Source organism: Macaca fascicularis, chromosome X, assembly GCF_037993035.2.
Source record: "Macaca fascicularis isolate 582-1 chromosome X, T2T-MFA8v1.1".
Classification (NCBI taxonomy): Eukaryota; Metazoa; Chordata; class Mammalia; order Primates; family Cercopithecidae; genus Macaca; species Macaca fascicularis.
Genome location: NC_088395.1, coordinates 21483712 through 21510427, shown reverse-complemented (window position 1 = coordinate 21510427; position 26716 = coordinate 21483712). Strand labels below are relative to the sequence as shown.

Sequence of the window (26716 nt, the reverse complement as noted above, 5' to 3'; positions counted from 1 at the left end):
ATAAAAGGCCTTGGGAACCAAGGCCTTAGTTTTAGCCACATGAGGAATGGTTTCACATCTTAGTTGTGTGGGCAGATCTGGTCTCCATGGTGATGAAAAAGTCAGCCAGGGAAGTGGAAAGAACTGTGGTACATTGCTCCCAATAGAAACGGCCAAGCTGAAATCAAATGTAGCTTTTGTATTTAGCATGGACAAAGCCTGAAGCTCCAGTGAACTGGTACTTTACCTCAGGTTGTCATGGCAACCTGCTAAGAAGGGTGGGTTACAGATGCCCATATCAACTTATTACTAAGATGTAAAATCAAAAGCCAGAACATATGGGATAAAAGTAATAAGTTATTCACTAGTTCTGAATTTGGTTTTCTTAAAGAGGAGCTAGGAATTTAATGGAGGTATTGCTGTTTTTGCAAAATATCATATATTCTAATTAGTATTCTTTTTTCAAGGAATCCTAAGAATTAGCACTGAAAAACCTTTACTCTTCAATTTCGTGTTAACATTTTGAAGGCAAACCAATTTAGCATGTTAGCTCAGTAATAATAATTATGGCACTAACATTTCCATTTCACTTTCTACTTTACAAAGTACTTTTATACGCAATATCTTGAAAGAAGATGCAGGAAATGTGAGAATTTCACTAAAGTTCACTTTAGTAGTGAGTTTTTATTTTATTCTACATACTGCATGAGAGATTAGAAGGAAATAGATTAAAGCATTAAATGTTGCATTCTTTAATAGTTCTTTTCAGATCACATGGATTTACTCTTCAGATTTGTAAGAGGTGATTAGAATTAATGTTTCATCATGAGGGAATATACAGAAACACACAATATATCAGATTTGGCATCTGTGAGTAGGAATTGGTAAAATCAGTGTTATCTCTGAATTTTACTCATAAATCTACTGCTTTTATATCTCTACCAAATGATAGATAAATAAATAGGCAGAAATATTTGGATTGTTTCTATAAAAATGTATAAAGTAGAACTTTGAAGGAAAAATTGAAATAACTTCTGATTAGTCACCATATGAAATAATTTTCAAACTGGTATCCAGACTTAATTCTTGGGAATTATTTTATTTATTTATTTATTTATTTATTTATTTATAGACAGGGTCTTGTTATGTCGCCCAGGCTGGAGTGCAGTGGTGTGATCACAGCTCACAGGAGGCTCAACCTCCCACCCTCAAGTGATCCTCCTACCTCAGCCTCCTGAGTAGCTGGCACTACAAGTGCATGCCATCATGCCTGGCTAATTTTTGTATTTTTTGTAGACACGGGGTTTTGCCATGTTGCCCAGGTTAGTCTCCAACTCCTGGGCTCAAGCAATCCTCCTGCCTTGGCCTCCTGAAGTGCCGGGTGTGAGCCACTGTGCCCGGCCAGTTTTTCTTTTTTTAAAAAAATCCCAATATTAAAAATTAGCTATAAAAGGAATCATGTCAAAGCTTAAAATACTAAGAAAGGATTTTGACCCAAGTGGTGGACTCGTTTCACTGTTTATACATATCACAGTACATGATTTTTGGACACTGGTTAAAATTGGAAAGTACACTAATTACAATTTCTACTAATAAAAGGTAAAATGTTGTAAATGTGATTGAAAGATCAGAACAACATTTTTGCTTTACTTGATTAACCATATTAATGGTGCTGCCATAATAAAACCTAAAAATTTTAATTCCTTTTATGTAGGTCATATATATATGTATATGTATGTGTGTGTATTTTATATATATAATGTATGTATTATATATATAATGTGTGTATTATATATAGCGAAAAATATTTTAATAAATTTTAATCTGTATTAGAATTATAAGTCTGAGGGGCAATATACAATCAAGAGCATTCACTCTGCTGTCACAATGTCTGTCTGAATCTCAGGTCTGCTATCAAATAGCTGGGAGTCCTGGATTATGCTATTTAAACTCAGTTTCCTCATCTAGAAGATAAGGATAATAGTATTTCCCATATAGAGTTGTTGTAAGGATTAAATGAATTATATTATGTAAAGACCTTAGAATAGTGCCTGACACATAGTAAGTACTCATTAAAAATGTTAGCTATTATTTGTAATAGATTAATGTGTTCAACAAACCTATAAAATTTAAACAAAATGCATCACACTATAGGTGTTTTGGCTTTACCTTGAGAAAGGCAATTCTACTTTAGTATTTTTATCCATGTGTAAAAATATCTTCTTTTTCTATATGAGAAAAGAATAAAAGATTCAGATTTATGGGCATGCCTAGCTTTGCAGATTGCATTTCAAATCCAGACTATGTGGAATATCTTTATAAAAAAGATAAATCACTAAAATGTCTTTGACTTTAACAGAGAGGTATCATCTATAGAAAACATAAAAAGAGTCTTCCTGAGACAGCAGTGAAAGTAAAAGGACAAATACATATAATTCAGTCATTCTATTCAGAATCCCTTGACATCAAACTTAAAATTATTTTATTCAAAGACTGATCAGTTAATGATGTAAACCTGACTGAAATGAGTTGAGATTTGCTTTAGAATGGAAATAGCAAGTTAAAATAGCTTCAGTTTTCACTTCTTCATAATTCATTATATGTTCATTGAATATATTTCACTAAACAACTGAAACATAATAAACAAATTCTGTTAATATACATGAGATTTATTTTCCCTATCAATGGGTGTTTCCCTCTTGCCATTAGATAACCTACTTCACGCATTGACATGGTTTGGCCCATCCGAATCTCATCTTGTAGCACCCATAATTCCCATGAGTTGTGGGAGGGACCCAGTGGGAAATAATTGAATCATGGGGATGGGTCTTTCCTGTGCTGTTCTTGTGACAGTGAATAAGTCTCAAGAGATCTGATAGTTTTAAAAATGGGAGTGTCCCTGTACAAGCTCTCTCTCTTTACCTGACCCCATCCAAGTAAGATGTGACTTGCTCCTCCTTGCCTTCCACCATGATTGTGAAGCTTCCCCAGCTATGTGGAACTGTAAGCACAATTAAAGCTCTTTCTTTTGTAAATTGCCCAGTCTTGGGTATGTCTTTATCAGCAGTGTGAAAATGAACTAATACAGTAAATTGGTACCAATAGAGTGGGGCACTGCTGAAAAGATACCTGAAAATGTGGAAGTGATTTTGAAACTGAGTAATAGGCAGAGGTTGAAACAGTTTGGAGGGCTCAGAAGAGAAAGGAAAATGTGGGAAAGTTTGGAACTCCCTAGAGACTTGTTGAATGGCTTTGACCAAAATGCTAATAATGATATGGACAATGAAATCCAGGCTGAGGTGGTCTCAGATGGAGATGAAGAACTTGTGGGGAACTGGAGCAAAGGTGACTCTTGTTATGTTTTAGCAAAGAGACTGGTGGGCGTTTTGCCCCTGCCCTAGAGAATTGTGGAACTTTGAACTTGAGAGATGATTTAGGGCATCTGGTGGAAGAAATTTCTAAGCAGCAAAGCATTCAAGAAGTGACTTGGGTACTGTTAAAGGCATTCAGTTTTAAAAGGGAAACAGCATAAAAGTTTGGAAAATTTGCAGCCTGATAATGTGATAGAAAAGAAAATCTCATTTTCGGAGGAGAAATTCAAGATGGTGGCATAAATTTGCATAAGTAACAAGGAACTGAATGCTAATCATCAAGACAATGGGGAAAATATCTCCAGGGTATGTCAGAGACCTTTGCAGCAGCCCCTTCCATCACAGGCCCAGAGGTTTAGGAGGAAAAAATGGTTTCATGGGCTGGGCCCAGGGTCTCTCTGCTGTTGTGCAGTCTGCGGACTTGGCGCCCTGTGTCCCAGCCACTCCAGCCATAACTAAAAGGGACCAAGATACAGCTTGGGGCATGGCTTCAGAGGGTGAAAGCCCCAAGCCTTGGCAGCTTCCTGTGGTGTTGAGCCTGTGGGTGCACAGAAGTCAAGAATTGAGGTATGGGAACCTCTGCCTAGATTTCAGATGTGTGGAAATGCCTGGATGTCCAGGCAGAAGTTTGCTGCAGGGATGGGGCTCTCATGGAGAACCTCCTCTGGGGTAGTGCAGAAGGGAAATGTGGGGTCAGAGCACCCACACAGAGTCCCTACTGGGGCACCACCCAGAGGAGCTGTGAGAAGAGGGCCACCATCCTCCAGACCCCAGAATGGTAGATCCACCGACAGCTTGCACAGTTATCCTGGAAAAGCTGCAGACACTCAATGCCAGCCCATGAAAGCAGCCAAGAGAGGCTGTCCCCTGCAAAGCCACAGTGGTGGAGCTGCCCAAGATCATGGGAACCTACCTCTTGTATCAGTGTGACCTGTATGTGAAACATGCAGTCAAAGGAGATTCTTTTGGAGCTTTAAGATTTTACTGCCCTGCTGGATTTTGGACTTGCATGGGGCCTGTAGCTCCTTTGTTTTGGCCAATTTCTCCCATTTGGAATGGCTGTATTTATCCAATGCCTGTATCCCCCCAGTGTATCTAGGAAGTAACTAACTTGCTTTTGATTTTACAGGCTCATAGGTGGAAGGGACTTGCCTTGTCTCGGATGAGACTTTGGACTGTGGACTTTTGAGTTAATGCTGAAATGAGTTAAGACTTCAGGGGACTGTTGGGAAGGCATGATTGGTTTTGAAATGTGAGGACATGAGATTTGGGCGGGGCCAGGGGTGGAATAATATGTTCTGTGTCCCCACCCAAATCTCATCTTGTAGCTCCCATAATTCCCATGGGTTGTGGGAGGGACTCAGCGGGAGATAACTGAATCATGGGGGTGGGTCTTTCTTGTGCTGGTCTCATAATAGTGAATAAGTCTCACGACATCTGACTGTTTTAAAAATGGGAGTTTCCCTCCACAGGCTCTCTCTCTTTGTCTGCCACCATTCATGTAAAACGTGACTTGCTCCTCCTTGCCTTCCGCCATGACTGTGAGACCTCCCCAGCCATGTGGAACTGTAAGTCCATTAAACCTCTTTTTCTTCCCAGTCTCAGGTATGTCTTTATCGGCCATGTGAAAGCAGACTAATACATATCCATGTGCAAAGTGTTCCAAAGTTTTTTCTTTAAGATGCAAACTTAAAAGAGTCATATTGAAGAGCTGTTTTGTAATAAGTGCCCTCTGCGTTGAATTCTTACTGTCTAATCCAAAATCAACACACATTTGAGCTTGTCATCATGGTAAGCCACGTCACTTCCTAAATATTACAGCGTTCCCTGAATATAGCTTCCTCTCTTTCCATCTCTTTCATGATATGATGTCTAGTCTTTGATCTTATTAAGAACCAGCCCCCTCCTGAATTAATTTCCTTATCCAATTTGGACCCCTCTGACTAGACCCCTCAATTCCCTCTTGGATATGTATTACATGTACTTGTTCCAATATGTGCTTTCTTACTCCTGCCTGGCCACTGGGCATTGCTAGAAAAAACTGTATATGCACACTGATTGTCACCATTCTAAATTTGTGTTTTCTGACTTCAGGCCATTCAGGGCTACTTGGCAGACCTCTTATTAGTGCCTGGTTAGCCCAAATAGTTGAATTAATTCATATTTACTTTTAGAATACGATGTGCATTTAATTATAAATGCTTCCAATTCTTCATTAGGAGAGCTCCAAGTTTCCATTATACTCTTCAAGACCTACTTTCTATCTGTTGGATCTTCCTCTGAGAAGGTAACGTTTTGCCTTCACATTTGTCAAGGGAGGGTATCATATCTCTCATCTGGATTGTTGAAGTAGTTTTCTAACTGGTATCCCTATCACCTGTATTCTCCCACATCAATACATCTATATTGGCCAGAGTGAACTACTGAAGCTCTCTATCATGTTCTTTGGGATACAATCCAAACCTCTAAACATGACATATTAGGACCTTTTAAATTCATTTCTAACATAAATCTTTGTCTCATCTGTACTACCATATTTCTCTAAATTATTCTTTGTTTTTCTACCTGTCCACCTTTGCTGATGCCATTTTTTTTTTTTTTTTTTTTTTTTTACCACCTAGAATGTACCCTCCTTTCCTTTTTATCCTGGTGAAACCTTATTCATCCAGCTTGAATGTCACATCCTCTGTGAGGTCTTGTCTGATTTCACAAGGTAGAGATAATCAAGACCTCTTAAGTGCTTTCATAGAACTTAATGTGTTCATTTCTCAAAACATCTAATATACTGTACTGTTACGTTTTTCTCTCCCATTAAATAATGAATTTATTGATTCTGTAATTAAAAAATTTTTGTTTTTCCAGCACTTAGCAGAGTGGGTACTCAGGACACTGTGCTGCCTCCATAAATATTATTTAAATTAATTAAATCACCAAAATACATCTTAATTCAAAATCTCAGTATTTGCGGGTACAAGCTGAACACTGAATAGACTTCTATTAAACAACTATGTAAAATGCTTTATACCTCACTAGATTTTCAACCGAAGTGAGAAGATCTACTTAAAGTTTTTGGGGTGAACTACGTAGCAGAGGTGGAAATATTAGGAAGCTAAGTCACTGAAGTCAAAGAATGCTATTTCTAGCACTGCTTGCTATGTCAAGGAAGAATGATTTTGACCTTATATGAAGTGATAGTGTAACCACTACTAAAGGGTGTTTTCTTTGAATGACCTACATTGTCAAGCTATTAATATGTCATTAATGTTAGGAGTAGATGAGGTAAGACAAAATCTTAGACTCAGGATGAGATTTTAATTATAAATATAACTTATAAATATACTCTCTAAAGGTCCTTCTCTGTTGATAGGAGCAGATTGATGGAACTACTATAAAAAAAACCTCACCACCCTACTACTTTGGGGAAACGTTGGAAGGGGCTGCAGACAAATTGCTTGATACAGCTTTATTGCTATGTGTAAAACTTTGTCCTTTAAACACATTTTAAATGGCTAGGTTTCTGTACCACATGGATCAGGCAAAATAAATACGATTGTGACATAACCATTAGTTACTGTTTTAACATTTTAAAATGCCATGTTATATGTATTATATGTGCATTTCTATAAAATATTGAAAATGTAACAGAAAAAGTCACCAAATTTTGCCCAAATAGTTGAATTAATTCATATTTACTTTTAGAATACAATGTGCATTTAATAATCTTTTTTTGAAAACTGAGTTTAAATTCTAAAAAAGCATTCTCTAAAAGTATCTGATGCCTTATAATATTAGTGGATAAATTAAATGGCTTTTCTAAAAAGTCAATCATTTCATTAGAGACAATGAAAAACTAAGAATTAGTATTCTCCCTCACTCAGTCAAGCCTCATGGCTTTTATCATTTAACTGGGTTACAACCACCTGAATTATGAGCTATTGGGGGATAATATAGAACTATATCAGATATTGTCAATTTCAGATAATCTCTGATTTTAGAAATTGTGCAATGAATAGAATAAAAGTTTGGTTAGGTAGATAAATTAATACATCATAATTCTACCTTTTGGAACAAGTCATGATAGAAAACTTAGGGGCAGGTGGGTGCAGTGGCTCATGTCTGCAATCTTAACACTTTGGGAGGCCAAGGTGGGAGGATCACTTGAGGTCAGGAGTTCAAGACCAGCTTGGCCAACATGGTGAAACCCCATCTCTACTAAAAATACAAAAATTAGCCGGAAATCGCTTGAACCCGGGAGATGGAGGTTGCAGTGAGCTGTGATCGTGCCACTGCACTCCAGCCTAGGCAACAGAGTGAAACTCCATCTCAAAAAAAGAAGAACAAAAAAACAAACTTAGAGGCAGCCTATTTCTTTTTATATTAGAAAAAGATAGCAGTTTGTGCCCATTCTTTATCCATAGGAATTATGATTTTATAGGCAAAATTCTCATCATTTTAAACACTAAACTCAATTGCAAGTACAATAAATGGTTCTTGAGATTTTAGGCATTGTTCATATATATGACCAGTCCAGTTTATGATTGTTTTTATTATTCACCTTTGGGATGATAGCTACGCCCTGCTTAGCAGACTTTTGCTGTTTGTCAAGTAAAACAAACTAAATTATGTCTTTTTCCTTTGTTTTCTTTCTTTCTTTAAAACTTAAGACAAAAAGTAAAATAGAATATCTCTGCATTTTGTGAAAATCGCTTATCAACTGATTTAGGGCTCCTGATTAATATCAATCATCTTAATATACGAAAAAGGTAGTTCTAAATATCAGTAACGCATAGGATTTCCATACACACTTAAGAAATTGAAGCCTGATTTTATGCCACCAGTGGAAATATTATTGATGTTTAAACAGTGAATCATTTGTGTAATTTGGCTGTCTCAAACTCTAAAAACATGAAAGTAATTTTTAAATTCACTGCTCCATATAATGGAGGACATACGAAATTTTGGCTGGAATTGTAAAAAAGTTATTCCATTCTTTTTAAAATTCTCCATATTATAATTAATTAGAAACCAATTTTTGGACACCTATGCCTTTCTTCTTCTGACAATATACAGTATTTTGTAAGCTAAAATCCATGAATGAGTTTCATTTAATACTTATTTAGTTTGGGTTCCATGACAATGAAGTACCTCTTATATGTTTTGTTTAATACATATAAGCTCGGTGAATTATAGGCAAATAAATTTTGAAGGGCTAAATCAAGTTTGTTTATTTTTACAATTGGCTATGTTAATTATTCAGTTGGGAGAGGTATATCAGTGGCTATGTGTGAAAATATCAAGAAGCATTGACAATGTGGTGCAACGCTACCCTTTATTAAACCATACATCCTGAAATATTACTATGTACTTTCTAAAAATATACTGAAAGAGATTACCTTTAGCAAACATCCTTTTCTTTTACAGACAGGCAGCAAGTATCTTGCACTAGATAGATTACAGCAAGATAATCTAATAAATACTCAAATATCACCCCAATTTCTATAAGCTCTTTAGAGCAGAAATTGGTAGTACAGTTTTATACTACCAAGTCATTATTACTTTAGGTAAAAGGGCTTAAAATGAAGAAGTCTGAATGCAATTTGTTTCTGTAATTTGAAGCTATTATTTATAAAGAATGTAAACTGGGGCATAGTATAGAAATGATAATTCTTAGGAGCCACTGAATAGTTGACTGAAGAATATGGCTGATCAGGGTTAGGACTTGGATCTAACAAAAACAAACTATTAGAAATCTTTGGTACTCTCATTTTCTTACTCTTACTAGATCCGTAAAAGTCCAACCAGGTCTGTAGGGTTCCAATATTCTATACAAACATATTCTGGTATTGATTGAGGCATGCAAGAACAAAGGCTTAAAAATATTGTAAATTGTCCTAATGAAGTCACATAATTTTATAGTGTCATGTTTCCTATTATTTGTAGACTAAAAGTTGAATCGATTTCTATAAAATCTTCTGAAGATGAAAAAATACAAAATAATATAACCTGAACTTCAATATTTTCTGCTGAAGCCACCAATATACTAATTATAGGATTTAATGCATTGAAAATGAGATCAATACCTGTAAGTAATTACTGCATGCATTTAAACCCTGATGATTTCATGTTTCAGAAATACAAAGAAATATGTGGAACCTATTTGGGATCTAATGCTGAACAACAGGGAAGAACTTTTACGGCACAAAGAGAACTAAAAGAAACACATTCTGTAATTTTGCTTTTTTGTTTTTGTTTTTTACTTCTAGTGGTGAAGAGAAAGAACATATAGCTGGATATGGACCCTAGATTATTAAAGATATGATTTTAAAACTTTACAAAGACAAATGGAAAGTTTTAATGATCAGCAGTTTTTAAAAATTAAATTCTAGTAATACAAGCGTAAACTGTCCCAATGAGGGAGGGAAAGGGGATGCAGATGAAGTCAAGGTAGTTACAAGGAGCTTCTTTAGAACAAGCTTTAGTTTAAGGAGGATTTCTATAAAATATGGAATAAGAGGCTATAAGAAATGAAGAAGTAGAAAATAATACCAATTGTTTGTAAGAAAAGCACCACAAAGGCAAATGTTCAGCTGAAGCTTATGAAAAAAACTGAAGATACAAAGCTTTTGTAAAGAAAAATTAAGAAAACATTAATGACAAAAAGCAGAACCATAATGGCTTCAATGACATTTTAGGCTTTTCCTGCAAGAAAAAAAGTCTTCAAACTAGGGCATTAAAACATAAATGCTTCTGGAGACAAGGGACTACTAAGAACCACTCTGTGGTTCCTTTAAACTAGAAGGTTATAATCTTAGCAAGTGAATAAACTTTTTGGAAATTATCTTAGGGCTACTGTCAGCATTCCATGAGACTTAATGCTTAAATCTTAAGAGTCCTCTTATCCAAACAAACAAAAAAAGCATGAGTTCTCCGATGAACATATTGATAAACCTGATATAAATATAAAATTTTAAAAATAGATGATGAGTGGGTGTAATTTTATTTTTTAATTTTGTTTGACAAACCAACATGAATTTAATAAAAAAATGAAGCATTTTAAAATGACTTCTTTTGGGGACAGTATCTCTAAGTTGGAAGAGAAGAGGAAAACCCTGGGCAGTATGTCTTACATAAGATGAAATTTTGCCTGATACCCTTATGAATAAAGACACTGTAATATGGGCTGAATGATGTTAGTATTAGGTGGATCCATATAAGGACTTTGAATGACTGAATAAAATTAAAGCATAAAGTTTAAAATTTAAAGCTGTAAATCTCTGTCCTTGGCCCTTTCTTCTTTAAAATGTTTTCTTAAAAAATGTGCTTTCCTTGATGAATCAGTTAAAAACATAGAAAGGGTGCTTAGAATTTTGGAGGATTATTAAATGATAAGACAAATGAGTAATATCATATATGATAAAACTGAGATTCCAAACTTTGTAACAGAGTCAAATACTTTGGGTGAAACATGAGAAGTTAAAAATTTAACAGAAATAAATATAAATAGCTGCACTTAGATTAAAAAATCAAGTAAGTGGAATGCTTACCACTTGATAACATTAAAGCATTATATGAGCCAACAGTGAGCACGTTAAAGCTAATGTAATCATGTTAACAAAAGTATAGTGTCTAGATCACTGTAATAGTTCCAACACACTTAGCATGGGGATTCTATAAAGAAACAAGGAGTCCAGATGAGGGTAGCCAGGATGATGCGTTATCTAGAACTCATGTGTCACAGGCATAAAGATACCTCAAGAAGAGACAACACAAATTATGTTTGATAACACAATTCTATTTTAGAGTTTCAGAGATATATACAATGTGCAAGGCATATGGTGAGAGCAAAGGGCAAGACCATTATGCTGAAGAGAACTATAAAACTTTAGAGTTGGAAGAAACCATCAGGTTGAACTTTCCAGCTAACTTGGGAATTCCTGGCTGGTAGCTGATTATTCAGCCTCTTCCTAAACACTCTGAGTAATGAGGAGCCCACTAAACTTATAAGATCAGTTATAAACCTGCAAAAATTGGATTTTTTTCATATCAATCTAAAATCAGCCTCCTTGTGCCCTTTATCTATTATGTTCTCTGGAACTTCAAAGACTATCTTATCATCTTTCCACATGACAGGCTTTCAAATGCTTGCTCTGGATTTTTTGAATTTGCAATTTTAAGATCCACAATGAGTAGAAAGTTTAGCAGAAGTTTGTTTTTGTATCAATACAAGGAAGAACTCTGTAATGTAAGTAAGGCTCTTCAACATGAAATGCCTGCTTTTGGAGGCGGGAGTTCTGAGTCTCTAAAATATTCAAGCAGAGGCTCAATAACAATTTTTAAAATATGCAAAAGCTTCTGTTTTGGGTAAAAAGTGAAGATAAGTGCCTCAAAAACTCTAAGTTCTATGGTGAGAGGGCTATATGCATATTTACATACAGCATGACTCATGTTCCATGCCAAGCCCAATTAAAAACAATTCATCTATTAAATGAACCCGTTTCCTTAACATAAAACATTTTAAAATAGGTACTGTACTATTTGCCAGAGAGATATCACTGACAGTAACACATTAAAAAAAGATGCTTACAAATTTAAAGAAGCATTCAAAGTTAAGGCACATTTTCAGTTACTTATTCAGCAAAACTATTCAGTATTTCTACAGAATTATTTTTGTAATGATAAACATCTTGCCTACCTGTAGTGCTGAGGCAAAATCCTTCTAATCAAGTTAAAAAAAGTGCATCATGAATCTAAGAACCCAAGATGCTAAATAAAGAGAAGGCAGCCCAGCAACTACACAGGATTTTAAAAAGATAACAGAATTCAAAGTGAGGGGTGGGGCTTATTGTCAGAGTTTGCTTATGTATTATATACTGATTCCAGCTGTCCCTCCTCCCCGTGTGTTTTCTTTCTTTCTTTTCTTTCTTTTTTTTTTTTTTTTAAGAAAAGGCACGTGAACCCCTGTGTATTGGCATTAAGGAACAGGAGAAAACAGTAGAGATGATAGGAAAAAAAATGTGTACAGTTTAAGTCTAGTGACATCAAAGTTATGGGCTATTTTCTCTCACCAAGAATATCAAGGTATATGCTTTACAATGTCCATTTCATAAGTTACAGAATAAACTCTAAATTCAGTCCCGGAGCAGTGGAAGGGCCACAACAACAAAAATTTAAAAAAATAATGAAAATGACCAATAAAATTTGGAGGTCTTAAGTGAATAGATCTTAGGCATTAAGTAACTACATTCTACGGATGATTTATCAAAAGAGAAATAGCACAGTAAAAGTAACAGATTCAAAATCATGGAAGATTAGGGATTTCAAATGTGGAAGGAAATGAAAAACTATTTAAAATTTTAAGGTTCAAATTTCCCTAAAATAGACATTCAAAATACAATATAATGTTCTGTATTTAACGCTCTGCTAATATTCCCCATATTAATAGGTTTTCCCAATAATCAAATTCTACAATGATTATAGCATAACATTAAGAAGTGCTTTCTCAATTATAAAAAAAATTAATCTATGGTCAGTATAATATGAAGTTCAGTTCATTGATTTTTAGACATCTGATTTGTGTTAATCAGTACAACTGGGTAACCAGAATGCATATTCCTCAACCATGATGTTTAAGGAATAAGCTGAATCAGAAATAGCTCTTTAAGTGATCTCATCTGATTTTAACTAGTCTTATAAATTTTGCATAAGTGATAAGTAACAACATAAAAATAAAATATCTTGCACCATCTCTCAACGAATAAGTTTTATAAAATTATAAACTGGTTACTAGGGAAAATTACTGATACAAGGTAACAAAGATGTTGCATATTTGGAATTACTTGCTGTGTTTCATGTTATCAGAAAGAAAAAAATCTTTTATTTCTTAAAAATAATTTACATATTTCTGTTGTAAGTAGACTTACGTAAGAGCTAGACAGGCTCTTAACATGGTAACTTGTGTGTAGAAAAATAAACAATAAATGCATGTTGAATGCATGAATGCATGTTTGGAACTAATTGGATTATATGTTGATACAGCAAACCATATGTACAATACAGAGATTTAGTTTGCATTTTAGCTGGCTAAATCTAGATATTGAAATGTTAGAAAATCTGAGTAAGAACATTAAAGAGTTTGTATTTCTAAAAGCTCTGAAGTCAATCAGTGAGTTACACAACTGTAACTCTTATTTTCAAGTATTCTAAAATGTCTGCAAAATAATCCAGAACGTTGATTTTATTGGCATATTTTGTGTTTGTAGTAAAAACAAAAATATACGAAATTGTCATTCCTGAGACAAGAACCTGCTATAAGTTCTCAAGTATGAGGTTTAACTATTAATTTTTTAAGATCAAATTTTCCACTTAAAAATATAATAATGGGCACTTTTTCCTTATTGAATGACATAGTAGTGGGAACATTTTCCCATTAAAAGAAAAAGTTTAGAGTGTAATAGATTGTGTTATTAAGACCAAATATTAGGCCAAGATGTACCTATGGCACGGCATAAGAAAATCTGAGTGGCTAGTAGTATGGAACTAGTGAGAACAATGGAAATAGAAGAGATTGTTTAGTAGAAGGTTCAGTGTTTTATAACTTGAAGCTAAAATCTGTAGGTAAACTGGTCACCAGACTCAGTGGCTATGAAGCCCATATCCAAGTTCTGCTTTCTGGCTTTTGGAGGCTAGACTTGCTAATTTTTTCTAACTGGCTCTGGCTTGGCTCTTTTCATCACAGAGCTTTGGTATAAACTGAAAGTACTGGAAGATCTTCATAAAGAAAGCGGAACAAAATTCATAAGGCATTAAGGCATTAGGCAAGTAGGCAAGAGAACTTCTGATATATGAGTCGGGGTGTGTATGAGGGGGTGTGTTGGGGGGGCAGTGTATGAGTGTGCATGTACAGCCAATGCCATTTTTTTCTTCTCACATTTCTATTGTTTTTGAAAAGGTCAACTGCTACATTTTCGAGAGTAATAAATTTTGGGACTGGGCTGGGTTCTAAGGTGCTATGTAAGTTATTTCACAGGATGGTTGCTTACATTATAAACTAATGCCATATCTAAAAAGTTTTACAGGAACTCTAATGGATAATCAACTAAACCATCCTTCATATCCCTAACTCACATTGAGTTACAAGATAGAGATATATAAGGAAAATAAATTCATGCAAGAATTGATTTTTAAAACCTTAACTTTTGACAGTAACTTTGGAGAGTAAAGAAAAGAGAAAGTGGCTTTGCACTTTCATCACTGTACTATTTATTTTGCAATAAGCAAGTTATTACTTTGGAATTACACAACAAAAAGAGGGTAGTTAAAAAATCTCCAATGTATGTTTTATGGTGCAATCCTATTAAATCTTAATCTATCATCTTCTGGTAGTTGGTAACCAACCACGGGAGGTAAATTGTGTATGCTGAGGGACAAAAATGAGGCATTTGTGACCTTCGGCCTACTCTAGCAAGGGTGAGCAAGGGAAAAAGAGGCTGTAGGTTCTCATACAATAAGCTAGAAAGTACTCTATGGAGAAATGAACAATATGCTATTATTGAGCTGAAGAGAAGTGATTTCTTTTTTTTTTTTTTTTTTTTGATGTGTGAAAATAGTAGCAGATAACAGTGTGGCTGAATCTAATAATCTCTCTTGGTAAGAAAAAACAACATAAATCATAACGTCTTACCTATGCTAGTGAGGGGTTGACATTGTTTTGTGTGAGCTTTAATTCTCTTCTGGCCAAATATTCTGCTGTTGTGACTTGACAGCATCTACAATTCCTTCTTTTGCCATTTACATCTGATGTCATTACTTATTAACACTTTTGAGGTTATTTTCCTCGCTGATGCAGGGCTATTGGTTATTTGCCAAAGTATAAGTTACAGTTTCAACACTTTTTACAAACTAATTAAGGTGAAGCTAGGTGATGGATGACTAGGAATGTTAGCCAAGCACTGGTAGTGATTTGAGTTTTCCTTCCTTCTACAAGCAGTGGATTTTGGTGGGAAGAACAACTGCCTAAGAAAGTTGGAAGATCTGGTTTCTAACTGATTTATGACAATGAACTAGTTATTTCAGATGTCATATTCTTGTGGCCTTCATCTTTGAAATGGCAGTGAAACAGGAGGAAATGGTTTCAATAGTAGAGAATGTGACCATAAAAGAGCCATAACGCGAAGAGCAGTAATTCTAGTTATCAGCATCCCAGCTTTGTGGTCTCCAGCATAAAGAGGGTATGCTGAACACATGCAGTCCTGGCTTTCCCTTCACAAAATACCAAAAATGAGGAATTCTGCAATGTTTTGATTTCTTTTATGTCATATGCTGGATACAATAACTTTAGTTCTGTAAATAATAAAATTGAAAGCAAGTTAGTAACAAAAGGGGTTAGCTATTACTCATTCATTCACTCATTCATGCTTTCAATAGTGCCTGGGCTACTTTGGGCCATATACTGTTTTAGGTGCTAGGTGTATAAGACAGGAATAAAATCCCCGCTCTTCAGAAGCTTACATTCTGGTGGGTAGGGATGGAAAATAAATCTGTGAACAATATTTAATATTATACCCATAGTGATAAAGCTGGAAAAAATATAAAACAGGGTAACCATACAAGAGGATGAATGGTGGTGGCGGGTATCTGGGTCAGATTGGGTTGTCAGGAAAGGATCTCTGAGGGGAAAATATTTGAAATGAGACCCAAATGACAAGATCTATAAATAAATATTTCAGTAAATATATCTGATAAAAGTATTGCTATTTGGAATACACGTTTCTTTTGAGTTCCCAAATGTCCAAAGTCAAAAAGGAAAGGAGTAGTGAGTGATAAGAATGTGAAATGAGAAACATTTCTATTTTAGCTCCCAGAACACAGCTAATATGTTAGGTTGAAACATACAAAATTGTTAATGTTTCATCATTTTGACCTACAAAAGCAACATGTCATATGGTTCGACTCGATGGCTAGAACTGAACAAAGATAGGACATGTAGTAAACATTACTTAATGAGGTTTGCCAGGCCTAATTCACTATTTAAGTATTGTAATTGCCCACTTTGCCTTAATACAAATCTACATAAAATATATATAATTATATAAATCTATAAATAAAACAAATATAAAATCTATATAATTATATAAAATCTATATAACATTTACTGGACAGAATTATAATGTGTCATATATGGATCTAAGGTGCTTTCTGACATCACTTCATTGAATACTCATGCAACCTCAAAAGCTGGGTATTATTACCATATGATTTGAAAATGAAGACATTGAGGTCTCGAGGTGTTAAATAACTTGATCAATCATACCAGTTGTAAGTGGGACAGTGACAAAGCTGGGATTACAGGCTTGAGCCACCAAACTCAGTCTAGATTTTTAAAAATAACCTTAAAATATATTTCTCAGCAGATGTCATTTTGAAAATGTCAATAATATTTCAGCCTGATAATCTAATGTGTACAGTGGCTCCAAGGTAATAGATTTTATTCCCCCTTAAAAGACCTAGGTTTTGCTTTAGATTTCTAAGACCAAGCTACATATATGTGTAAATTAAGTGAGAATACCGGTAGGTAATCTTGAAGACAATGATAAAGGACATTATGACTTCACTAAGTAAATGAAGGCACCAAGAATGTGTGTCCAGGAGAGTTCCCTTATAATTGCTTAGGGGAAAATCAGCAGGATTAAGGGATAACGTTTTTCAAATCCTCATCTGAATTGGCTAGTACATACAGCAAAGGAAAGCGAGATTTTCTAAGCTGACTTCAAGCTGTATTAACCAAAATAGCATTTTAATGTTATGGCAGATTATTTCTGAATGAAATATATCTTCATATTTTGTCCCATACTTTCATAATTTATATTCCTTTAAAGTTGCATAGAATGACATAATTTATAATTTAATTTAGCTGATGTCTTATAAGGTCTATACCTAGTAAGGTTTGAAACTGCTAATTGGGATAACAGGAAATTACTTGTCTTTTCTCAAATGTCAGTGAAGTGGGTCAAGATAATTAATATGCAAGCTGACTTTTCAGTCAAAGGAAAACAAGACAGGTCTCATCTGTGTACTTTTAGTATCATCCATTTCAGACTAAAATGAGTTCAGCCTAAGAAAATCACAGTATGACTCAGTTAAATAATTGAATTTCAAAATAAGGCAAAAGGTAGTTCAGCCATGAGAACACAGATTGAAGTCTGTTCTAAGGAAGGCTAAATATACTTATAAGCAGGGCCAAATTCCATATCCATAAGGAAAATGAAAAACAGTTAAGGCATGGATTTAGGTATATCTTGCTTCTTAGATTGCTCTGTAAGCTCATAAGCACTATATAACATATATTGTGATACAAGGTAAGATAAAATATGAATGATAAGAAAGAGGACATAATTCTTCACCCTTAAAGCATATGACAGACTATATTTTCATGTTTTCTTCCATTATTTCTCTTGGCCACTTGTCTGATACTTCCTATTTTTAATTTCTTGGCAAACTGAGAAAAATGTTTGGAACTACACATTAAACTTATAATTTTGTAGTCATCAAGTTCTGTACTTGATTACTACAAATTCACTTTAAGAGGTCAAACTGAATGCTGGCCTGGAACAGCACAGTTAGTAACACACTGCCATTGGACTTTGATTTTTACAAGCACAGGTTGCCTGCTGAACTGGGTTGCAGCACAGTGAGCGCTCTGTGTTGGAGGACATGTACGGGAGGCTAAGGCTAATATAATGGCCACAGCTTCGTTCCCGTGTATAATTTTTGCTCTGCTGACATAACACCAAACAGCTTGATTTGAACAAGCAGCCTGAGAACTTACTCCTAATGGTCAATCCAGGGAAGCCATGAACATGACATCCTATAACTAGACCTTAAATATTCTTTTGAAAATACTGGTTTTTAAAGCTGATGTTTCCTGAATACGGTGTTCATCAAATTGCCTACTCCTAAATATTAGAAATAGCAATGCAGAAAACCATCATTAGAACAAACATACATTTCATTGAATAATAAGCATCTTCCAGGAAAGCATGAATGCACTACTCTGTTACAAACAGTCTGAAGTACATGGAGAAATCAAGTGGCAAGATTTATGGAAAAAATACCCAGAAAGAAATGGGGCCTGAAAGACAGTGCAAGGCCACTTTCAGTGAAGCAGATCTGACTGAAATAGCAAGAAACGTCCCACAATATTGTACTGTAAAGACAAAAAGTACAATACCAAATTTACTGACACACTTACTAGGTCTGTTCTGTCTTATAACAATTATTCTACAGAGAGCCCACTGAAAAAGATGGAAAGCACTGAATAACTACCCACTTAACTCATCTGAAATGTAAAGAAAAAACCCAACCAACTTAGGAGTGCATCTATTTGGCTAAAAAATGCAATCTACTGAACAACAAAAAAGAGACTCTAGAAGAAAAAATTGAACGCTATCTAACTAGAGGTGCTTTGTGTACTACTGGAAACCTGAAGAATGAGCAAGCATGGTGCCATATTTTCCCTTCATGTCTTAGGACACGCTTGCTTCTTTCTAGCCTTCCCTTATTCAATGACCAGGATGAACTCTTAAGTGCCTAACTTATTCAAAACAAGACAACATTAGTGACTTAACCTGTAGGAATGATGAAATGTTTTCTGAACAGAATTCTCTATTTCAGAGGGCTGTGCCTAATTTCAACACAGTTTATCTTAAAATGCCTGAGATAAAGTGTTTTCTCCAATATGTTTGTAAGAGAATAAATAAACCTCACATACTTAGTCACAGCAGTTGTGTAGTACCTGAATGACAGTTGAAATGAAGTTTCTAACTCATCTTTAAATTTTAGAAGACAATTTATTAATTTTAGTAATCTTTAAAATATTAAACATTACTATTATGCTTTCCAGAACTCCTGCAGAGGACTAACATGGCTCCTAAATATTTCTTCCATAAGAGTCTTCCATAAACTCTGATAGATGTGAATGTTGAAAGGGCTTGACAAGTAATGAATGGTAATTACTTTTCCTGTACTAACAACATACCTTTTATAGTGTTTCTCATGGAGATTGCAGCTAAAATATACTTCACATGGAAACTGCCCCAGCATATGAATTTTATTACAAGCAATTCTTATATTTTGTTGGTAGATAATATTAAATAGTGCAATGAAGATCCATACCATAAAGGGAGGTCCACTGTATTTTCTTGTCAATCATTTCCAAAGAGACTATCATTTTAAATGAGCCAAGCTTAACACTGACATGGGGCTCTTGACCTGTTGGTAATCTGTGCACTTTGAGATACTTTTCCAGTTGTGATGAAGAACTTACACTAATATATCCTGTAATCAAAGTCCCATATATTTGTAAAATGGTCTGAGGGCTACATTCTGCTTTCATCTTTTAAAAAGAGAAGTCTATTGCCCTAGGGGTACCAAACAAGTAACTGTGATTTCATCACCATTTGCTCAAGTTATCTGCATTAATTGACCGAGACTACATTTTGAATAAAGAGATGTGAACAGTTTTATACTATTTCTTCTATATATTTTGTTTTGGGCATTTTATGTTCAGGACTTATAGCCAAACCTAGATTTTCTTTCTTACTAAAATAACTGAGTTGTAGCCTTTCCCTTAAACCAGCCTGGGTTTCTGGACTGATGTGTCACGTTAGTAATAAACAGAGGCTTGGTATGGCATGTTGAATAAAGAACTTAATAACCAGTAAAGATATTCTTAATGTCAACAAGACAGAGGGTTACTTCATTGACTTGTCTTTTAAGAGTTGATTCACATAAATTGAGCTTTATAATCAACATACATACCAAGAAAGTAGATGGATGCTTTTGGAAAATTGGTTTCTAGAAACAAGTTCAGCTATTTGGAGTTGAAAGAAATGTTATGTCAAATCTCTCCTTGGAAAAAACTATCTTTTGGATTTTTCCTTTAAATCTTCTGACAATAAAAAGGAAAGATAAATATGTATATGTATAGATGTGAGTGGGTGTGTGTGTATATTCATTTGTTCAACCAAGGCTCTGCTAACAACCTGCTTGAAACATTTATAGTTTCTTAACCCAACTCAGGGGGCAACCACTGTGGGCCAGTGAGATGGTGCATGCTAGTGAGAATAAAGTGGATAACAGAAGGAAGGAAAAAAAAACCACCATTAACCTTAAAAGGCAAATGGCTTAGTTGGAGAAAAAAATTATTTGCTCCAGCTGTAGGTATCTTGGGATATAAGCTTCATTACTCATCTTGTTTTCCCAAGTTACTGAAGTTCTGAAAGTAGGTCACCAAGGGAGACCTAACTTACTATATAGCAATACTATTATTTTAAGAAACAAGGGAAGCAAGATTCTATTTTCTTCAAATAAGAAGTTTGAAAAGGTTAGGACTTTGTGTATACAGGCTAAGAATCTCCAGAAACATACTTACTTTTTTCTCCTATGTTTTCCCCTGCTGCCTCCCCTTCCTCCTCCTCCTCCTCCTCCTCTTCCTCCACCTCTGGGGGTTGCACGTCATCCTGTGGGTCACAGGCACTAACTGGAGCATTCAGACAGCAATGGTTGAACCCGCTATCTCGAGGCAGAGTAAAACTTCGAGGCTTGCCCCCATTTCCATTTAGCACTTGCATCCTCTCACTCTCAGCTAAGGGGTACGGCCCATAGTGATCCTGCAGGTGGCATTTCTGAGTTGGCAGGGTAGACTGCCGTCTGTGCTCTGGGGAGATGGCTGCAGAGTCAGAGAAGACAGAATCCTCCAGGGGCAGAGTCTGAAGATAGTGTAAGCCTGAACTTGTCAGTGGCGTCTCAATTAAATCCTGCCAGGAGCGGCGCTGACTGGCTGTCTTGCGAATGGGAGACACTGCACTGCTCCCAGTTACTTCCTGGCGAAACTCCTCATGAGAAGACTGAGACTGAGAAGTCTCCGTGGAGGAAAGTCGGCTATGTTTTGCTTCCACATAAGGACTGGCGCAACTCATCTGTAGAAAGGAGCCCCTGATTAGTCTCTACCAAAATAACAGACCACTTCTATTCCAAGGAACACATTCGGTTTCCACCAGGTAATATTTAAGTAGATGAACTCTTACGTAGTCAAGTTAATGACTAGGCAAGTTTGTAGACATCTCAAAGTTAGGCCCCAGCTTACATTTTAAGAGACAGACACATGGATGTATTGAAATGCGGCTATACCAAGCTCTCATGAAAAATCTGACATATTAATGCATAATTTTACAACAATGAAAATATAAGAGTTAGTGCTTACATAAGAAAATTCAGCAACTACAAAAATTCCAAAGTTTAAAAACTCTACACATTTTGAGATCTTGAAGAAGTATTGTCCCTGGATTCATATTCCTGATTTCATGTAGCTTGGGGTTGGGGACAAGGAGAAAGTCTTTTGGATATGAGAACAGGTTGCCTATAAAGTGACAGAACCCTTCCTTTTCTTCATAGGAGAATGTCTGCTCCTATGGGTGCCAGAGAAAAGCTGTCTGATGGTCTTACTTTCTATGGGGTTAAAAATGTTAGGCAGGATGAGATTATACCTTGCTGGGGATTACCATTAGCCTTGAGCATAGATGCTGCAGGGCACATAAATATAAAAGAAAAATGGAATAGTTTTATCCCTGGAATTTAAAGTTTGGGACTATATGTTATAGCACAAAACATAACCAAAAAAGGACTGGCATCAAGTGAACACTGTAAAATAGTTGCAGGCACCTCTACTGCAACAAGCCTTACTCTAGCTCTGGGGACTAACAAACACACCAGCCCAGGCTGAGCCTGATTTGTTAAATGTGATCATCACAAACAGGGCTGAGGTGGCAGCCAGGACATGCCTGACTGAGGTGAAGCTGCATACCACCCCTCCTGGTAAAGGAGGAGAAGTTACTTGGCATCCTCTGTGGGCAGTCAGTTACCTTCCCACATGTTAATAATAATATGAATAGTTTTCTTCTTGAAATTCACAAATTGCCATGTTTAAGCAGCTGTTCAGTGAAGATGCTGTTTCCTGTTCTTCCTCTTTTATAGATATTTTAAAGAAATTATCCAGATCCTGATGTTTTAGAAAAAGAGAGAAAATATGAATTATCTCCCTGGAGTAGTACTGAGATGGAATTAGGTTGGCTGTTGTTGTCACCTAAATCCAGCTTCTATTTCCTATGTGGAAGACTTAGTCCCAAGATAGGCAGAATTGATTCTATGGTAATGTGACCATGGAATATTATTATTACTATTATTATTTTGAGACACAGTCTCACTCTTTCACCCAGGCTGGAGTGCAGTGGTGTGATCTCAGATCACTGCAACTTCCACCTCCCAAGTTCAAGCGATTCTTGTGCCTTAGTCTCCTGAGTAGCTGGGATTACAGGCGCCCGCTACCACACCTGGCTAATTTTTATATTTTTAGTAGAGACGGGGTTTCACCATGTTGGCCAGGCTGCTCTCGAACTCCTGAGCTCAGGTGATCCACCAGCCTTGGCCTCCCAAAGTGCTGGGATTAGAGGCATGAGCTACCATGCCCGGCCTGACCATGGAATATTATTGTCTAAACTGGAACACTACTGAGACACTCTTGGTAATTCTGATGGGAAAGGGACATAAAGTGGGATAGTCCCAAGTAAACTAGCTGTTTATCCTATTAAAAGATCAAAGTACAGTCTATACACAGAGTAATTTACAGAGAATTGTCTGACACGCCATACGAACATATACATTAAACCAGGTCCCATGGCTGCTGAGAAAGCTACATGCAAAAATATCTTCAATATAGTTATAATATTAATTTTTATGAGTTCATTCTAAAGGACATAGGAATAAACTTTATTAGTGTGGAATAAATAAGGTCATTTTATATATCTTTTTCTAAGAAAACTTTTTTGTTGTTGATTATCTCCACAAAGGCTACCTTAACACAAACAGTATATTTTGTTAATAAAAGTGGTGACATACTTATTCTGCCTGGAATCTGTAGTGACTCTTTTTCCTGGTTAAATATTCTTTGTATACTTAAAAAAATTAGCTTATTGATTTTAGACTCCCAGTTTTCTTTTCCCCTGAGAAACCTGAAGTTTGATATGCAATCTACTGCATATGTTTTTAACATACAAAAGGATGTTTCAGGTCAAAGAATCTGGTGATAAGTAATGTTCTTGTTGCTAACTTACCGAGGGAGGTCGTGGGTATGTATCATATGGGGGTGGAGGGCTATCCTGTTTTGGTGTTGATGGAGTATCTGCTTCTTCCTTGTCACTCTCACTCCAGTAATCTGAAAATTCACAGACATGGATATGTCAACATTCTACTAAATGCTTCTAGTCATATTTTCACAAACATAAACTACCCTTTAAAAAAAGGAAATTTAAATTCGGTTCCGACATCATGTTCCCCAGCACTACCTTACCCTTGGCCTACCAACTTTTATTTTCAGTTGAGTTTTGAGGAGAAAGTAAGTGTACAATCACCTAATTCTAACTTCCTTTTAAAGCAAGCAGTTATATGCAGCCATAATTTTAGAAAGTTAAGAAAAACGTACTGCATGAGCCCAATCAGGTTTAGGGTACCTTAGATTTCATATCCAATTATTCTGAAGCTTCAATTAATGAATGATACCACATGATGCCTCTTAAAGGTATATAATTTTATCTTAAAGGTACTCAAAGAAAAGCAATACATACATTGCTGTAGATCTCTATAGATATAAACAGCTCTAAAAATAATGCTCTCAATTCTCTTCTCTGGCTTCAGTTCACTGATTATCTAACAATCACTGTTTCCAGACTCATGCCGACATGAATCTCTATAACACCATACTCCCACCTCTCCTTGGAAACACATGGCACATTCTGATTCTTGCCAAATGCAAAAGGGCAAATCTGCTGATGTGGGCTGCAAGTTCTAAACTTCCAGAACTACTTAAAAGGGTAGCGAATGTAAGCAGCTAGACAAAGTGACTTGGCAGACCTCAGGCAAGAGGGAGGGGAAAGAACTCTGAGAGATAAATTCAAATTACTACAGTAAGTCAAATGCAGCAAAAGGAGGCCAATAATTGGAATCTGTTCCAGTAATATCCCATCCACCCTGTAACTGCTGGTTTTATTCTTTATATGATTTACAAGAAAAAAAACCTGAAGTATTATCCATCAGTTTCAGATAAGAAAAAACATATTATAACAAAAGTCTCCTTATTCTTATGAAAATTTAAATCACAAAAGAATCATCACAAGGCTTAACTAATATTCACACTTAGGCGAACAATCATGGCATGTGTATTTACAGGAACGCCTCTCCACCCATGAATTCCCATACTGTAATATTTTTATACGGTTTCCCTGCAGTGCTGATTAATATTAATGATAATCACAGCAAATATACATTAAGAAATTACTATATATCAAATGGAAAGTAATAGATCTGGGATTTGAACTAAGAAACTGCCTTACCCTAAAGTTCTGGAGACTAAGTTGCTGGGACTCTTTTGTAAAGTATAGCAGAAGAGTTTGATGTGTATATTGATGAACATTTTATCCCCCTATCTCCTCCTGCTATATACCTCTGGCTACTGTGAACATAAATTCTTCAGCAAAGGAAGTTGGAAATAAAATACATTCTCAATTATATTCAGGCCTCAAAATACAAAGACTCTGAAAATTCTATTGCTGCTTTAGTTATTCCCTTTGAGTAAAAGATAAGCAAAGGCTAGTTAATCTTAATTTGATATCTATTTTTTTCCATTGGTTCATGCCAGTGATAGCCAGTATACCAAGTGTTCCCTCAAATATGAATTGGCACAGTTGCCCAGAAATGGACCCAGCAAATGATGGTGGAAAAACACATGAACTATATAGTCAGACAGGTGTAGATTTGACTCTTAGCTAGACCAGTTACCATCTTGGTGTTCTTGTGGTGGTTAACCTCTCTGAGTCTGTTTTGTTATCTGTAAAAGGGGTCTAATAATAACTGCCTTTCAGAGTTGTGTGTGTGTGGGCACTAAATAAGGTAATATATATTCAAGTGCCTTGCATCTTGATAACACTCAATAAATATTAGAATTGCTTATCTTCTTGGGTGTATTTGTAGTAGCATGACAGGACAGTGTGACCCAGATCACATAAGCGATAAATGCCTGGTGTTCTTCTTCTTAGACCTGAAGTTTTTCTTGTAGCAAGGCCCAGCAATGAAAAGTAAAATCTGGAGTCCTGGGGCCTGGGTTGGGTAGTTTTGTGAGAGTTTGAAATACTACTGGGAAATCACTCTGTAGGTAAATGGAATAAACAAACCTGCCCCTGCCAAGGAAAGATCACCCTGCCGGTATTCTTCCTACTATTTTTAGGAACTGTGGCACCTGTGCAGAGTACCTCCTTGATGTTTGCACTGATACCTTCAAGGCGTTAATAACTCAAGGGGTCCTTATTAGCACACTAAGGAGACGATCACGATTTTATCAAAGGTTCCATAGCTGTCACTACAAGTGACAGATTTTGGAAGGCTCCTTCTCTACTTTTTCCTTCTCGTTAAATTAGGAAGAATTTTAGTCCCACTATTTGATGGAATTCTTGGTTTATTGAAAAGCATCATCAATCCAAAGTTTTCTTGGGTTGCCTAAGAAAAGGCTGAAATACTACTTTGCAAATTAGTTTTTTTTTTTCTTACACTAAGCTGTGTGTCTTTGAGAAAGCAATGTCAGAGAAGAGGCTACATAGAAATTTTAGTTAGGCTCTTTTGGGTTTGTGTGGAAAATTAGAGACACACTGTTGCTTAGAGGACGAAAACTAGTCTGATTTTTATTCTAATAGCAAATTAATTTATTTTTCTTAGCTGTCTATATAGCACAAATTAAATGGATACTTTTACTGTCTCTTTCAATGATACACAATTTTATAAGCACTCATGAAAAAGCAGTGCCATCACTAGAAGAGGAAAACTTCTACTTTATTTTCTCATATTGACACAAAAGGATGATTTGGAAAAAAAAAGACTTTTTCATTTAGAACTGTCAAAGAAATACAATATATTTCATTCATTTTTGTGTGTGATTAAGGCTTTAAAAAGACCTTATGTGTGACTGAAAATAATGTCATGAATGTCTTTCTTGAAGCTGGAAAAAATACAAAAATGATCAGTAGACAATTAGCCAAATTATTATCTTGGTGGCTGAATTTAGTGTAATTCTGTTTTCTCTAAGTACAACAATGGATGTTGAAAGAGAACCCCACATCTTTTATACTGCTGTAATCAAAGATAGCAATTCACTAAATTTTTATTTAAGTCAATGAAAGAGTCACTTCTAAGCTGTACTGGCTATTTAGATGGAAACAGTATCTGGCAGCTATGTCCTTGCATCTTGGAGAAATATTCCCAGTCCTCAA

At 35.7% G+C, this 26716-nt stretch overlaps 1 protein-coding gene across 8 annotated transcripts in view; it reads right to left on the bottom strand.

Annotated features, from left to right (window-relative positions):
• CNKSR2 (connector enhancer of kinase suppressor of Ras 2) overlaps nt 1-26716 on the bottom strand; it is a 286232-nt gene that overhangs the window by 21373 nt on the left and 238143 nt on the right. For all 8 annotated transcript variants that reach the window (XM_005593153.5, XM_005593154.5, XM_045383816.3 and 5 more), the window contains 2 exons: nt 23516-23616; nt 20779-21325 (listed from right to left, as the gene is read on the bottom strand). In XM_005593153.5, coding sequence (XP_005593210.2) covers nt 20779-21325; nt 23516-23616 — 648 coding nt within the window. The remainder of the gene's footprint in view (nt 1-20778; nt 21326-23515; nt 23617-26716) is intronic.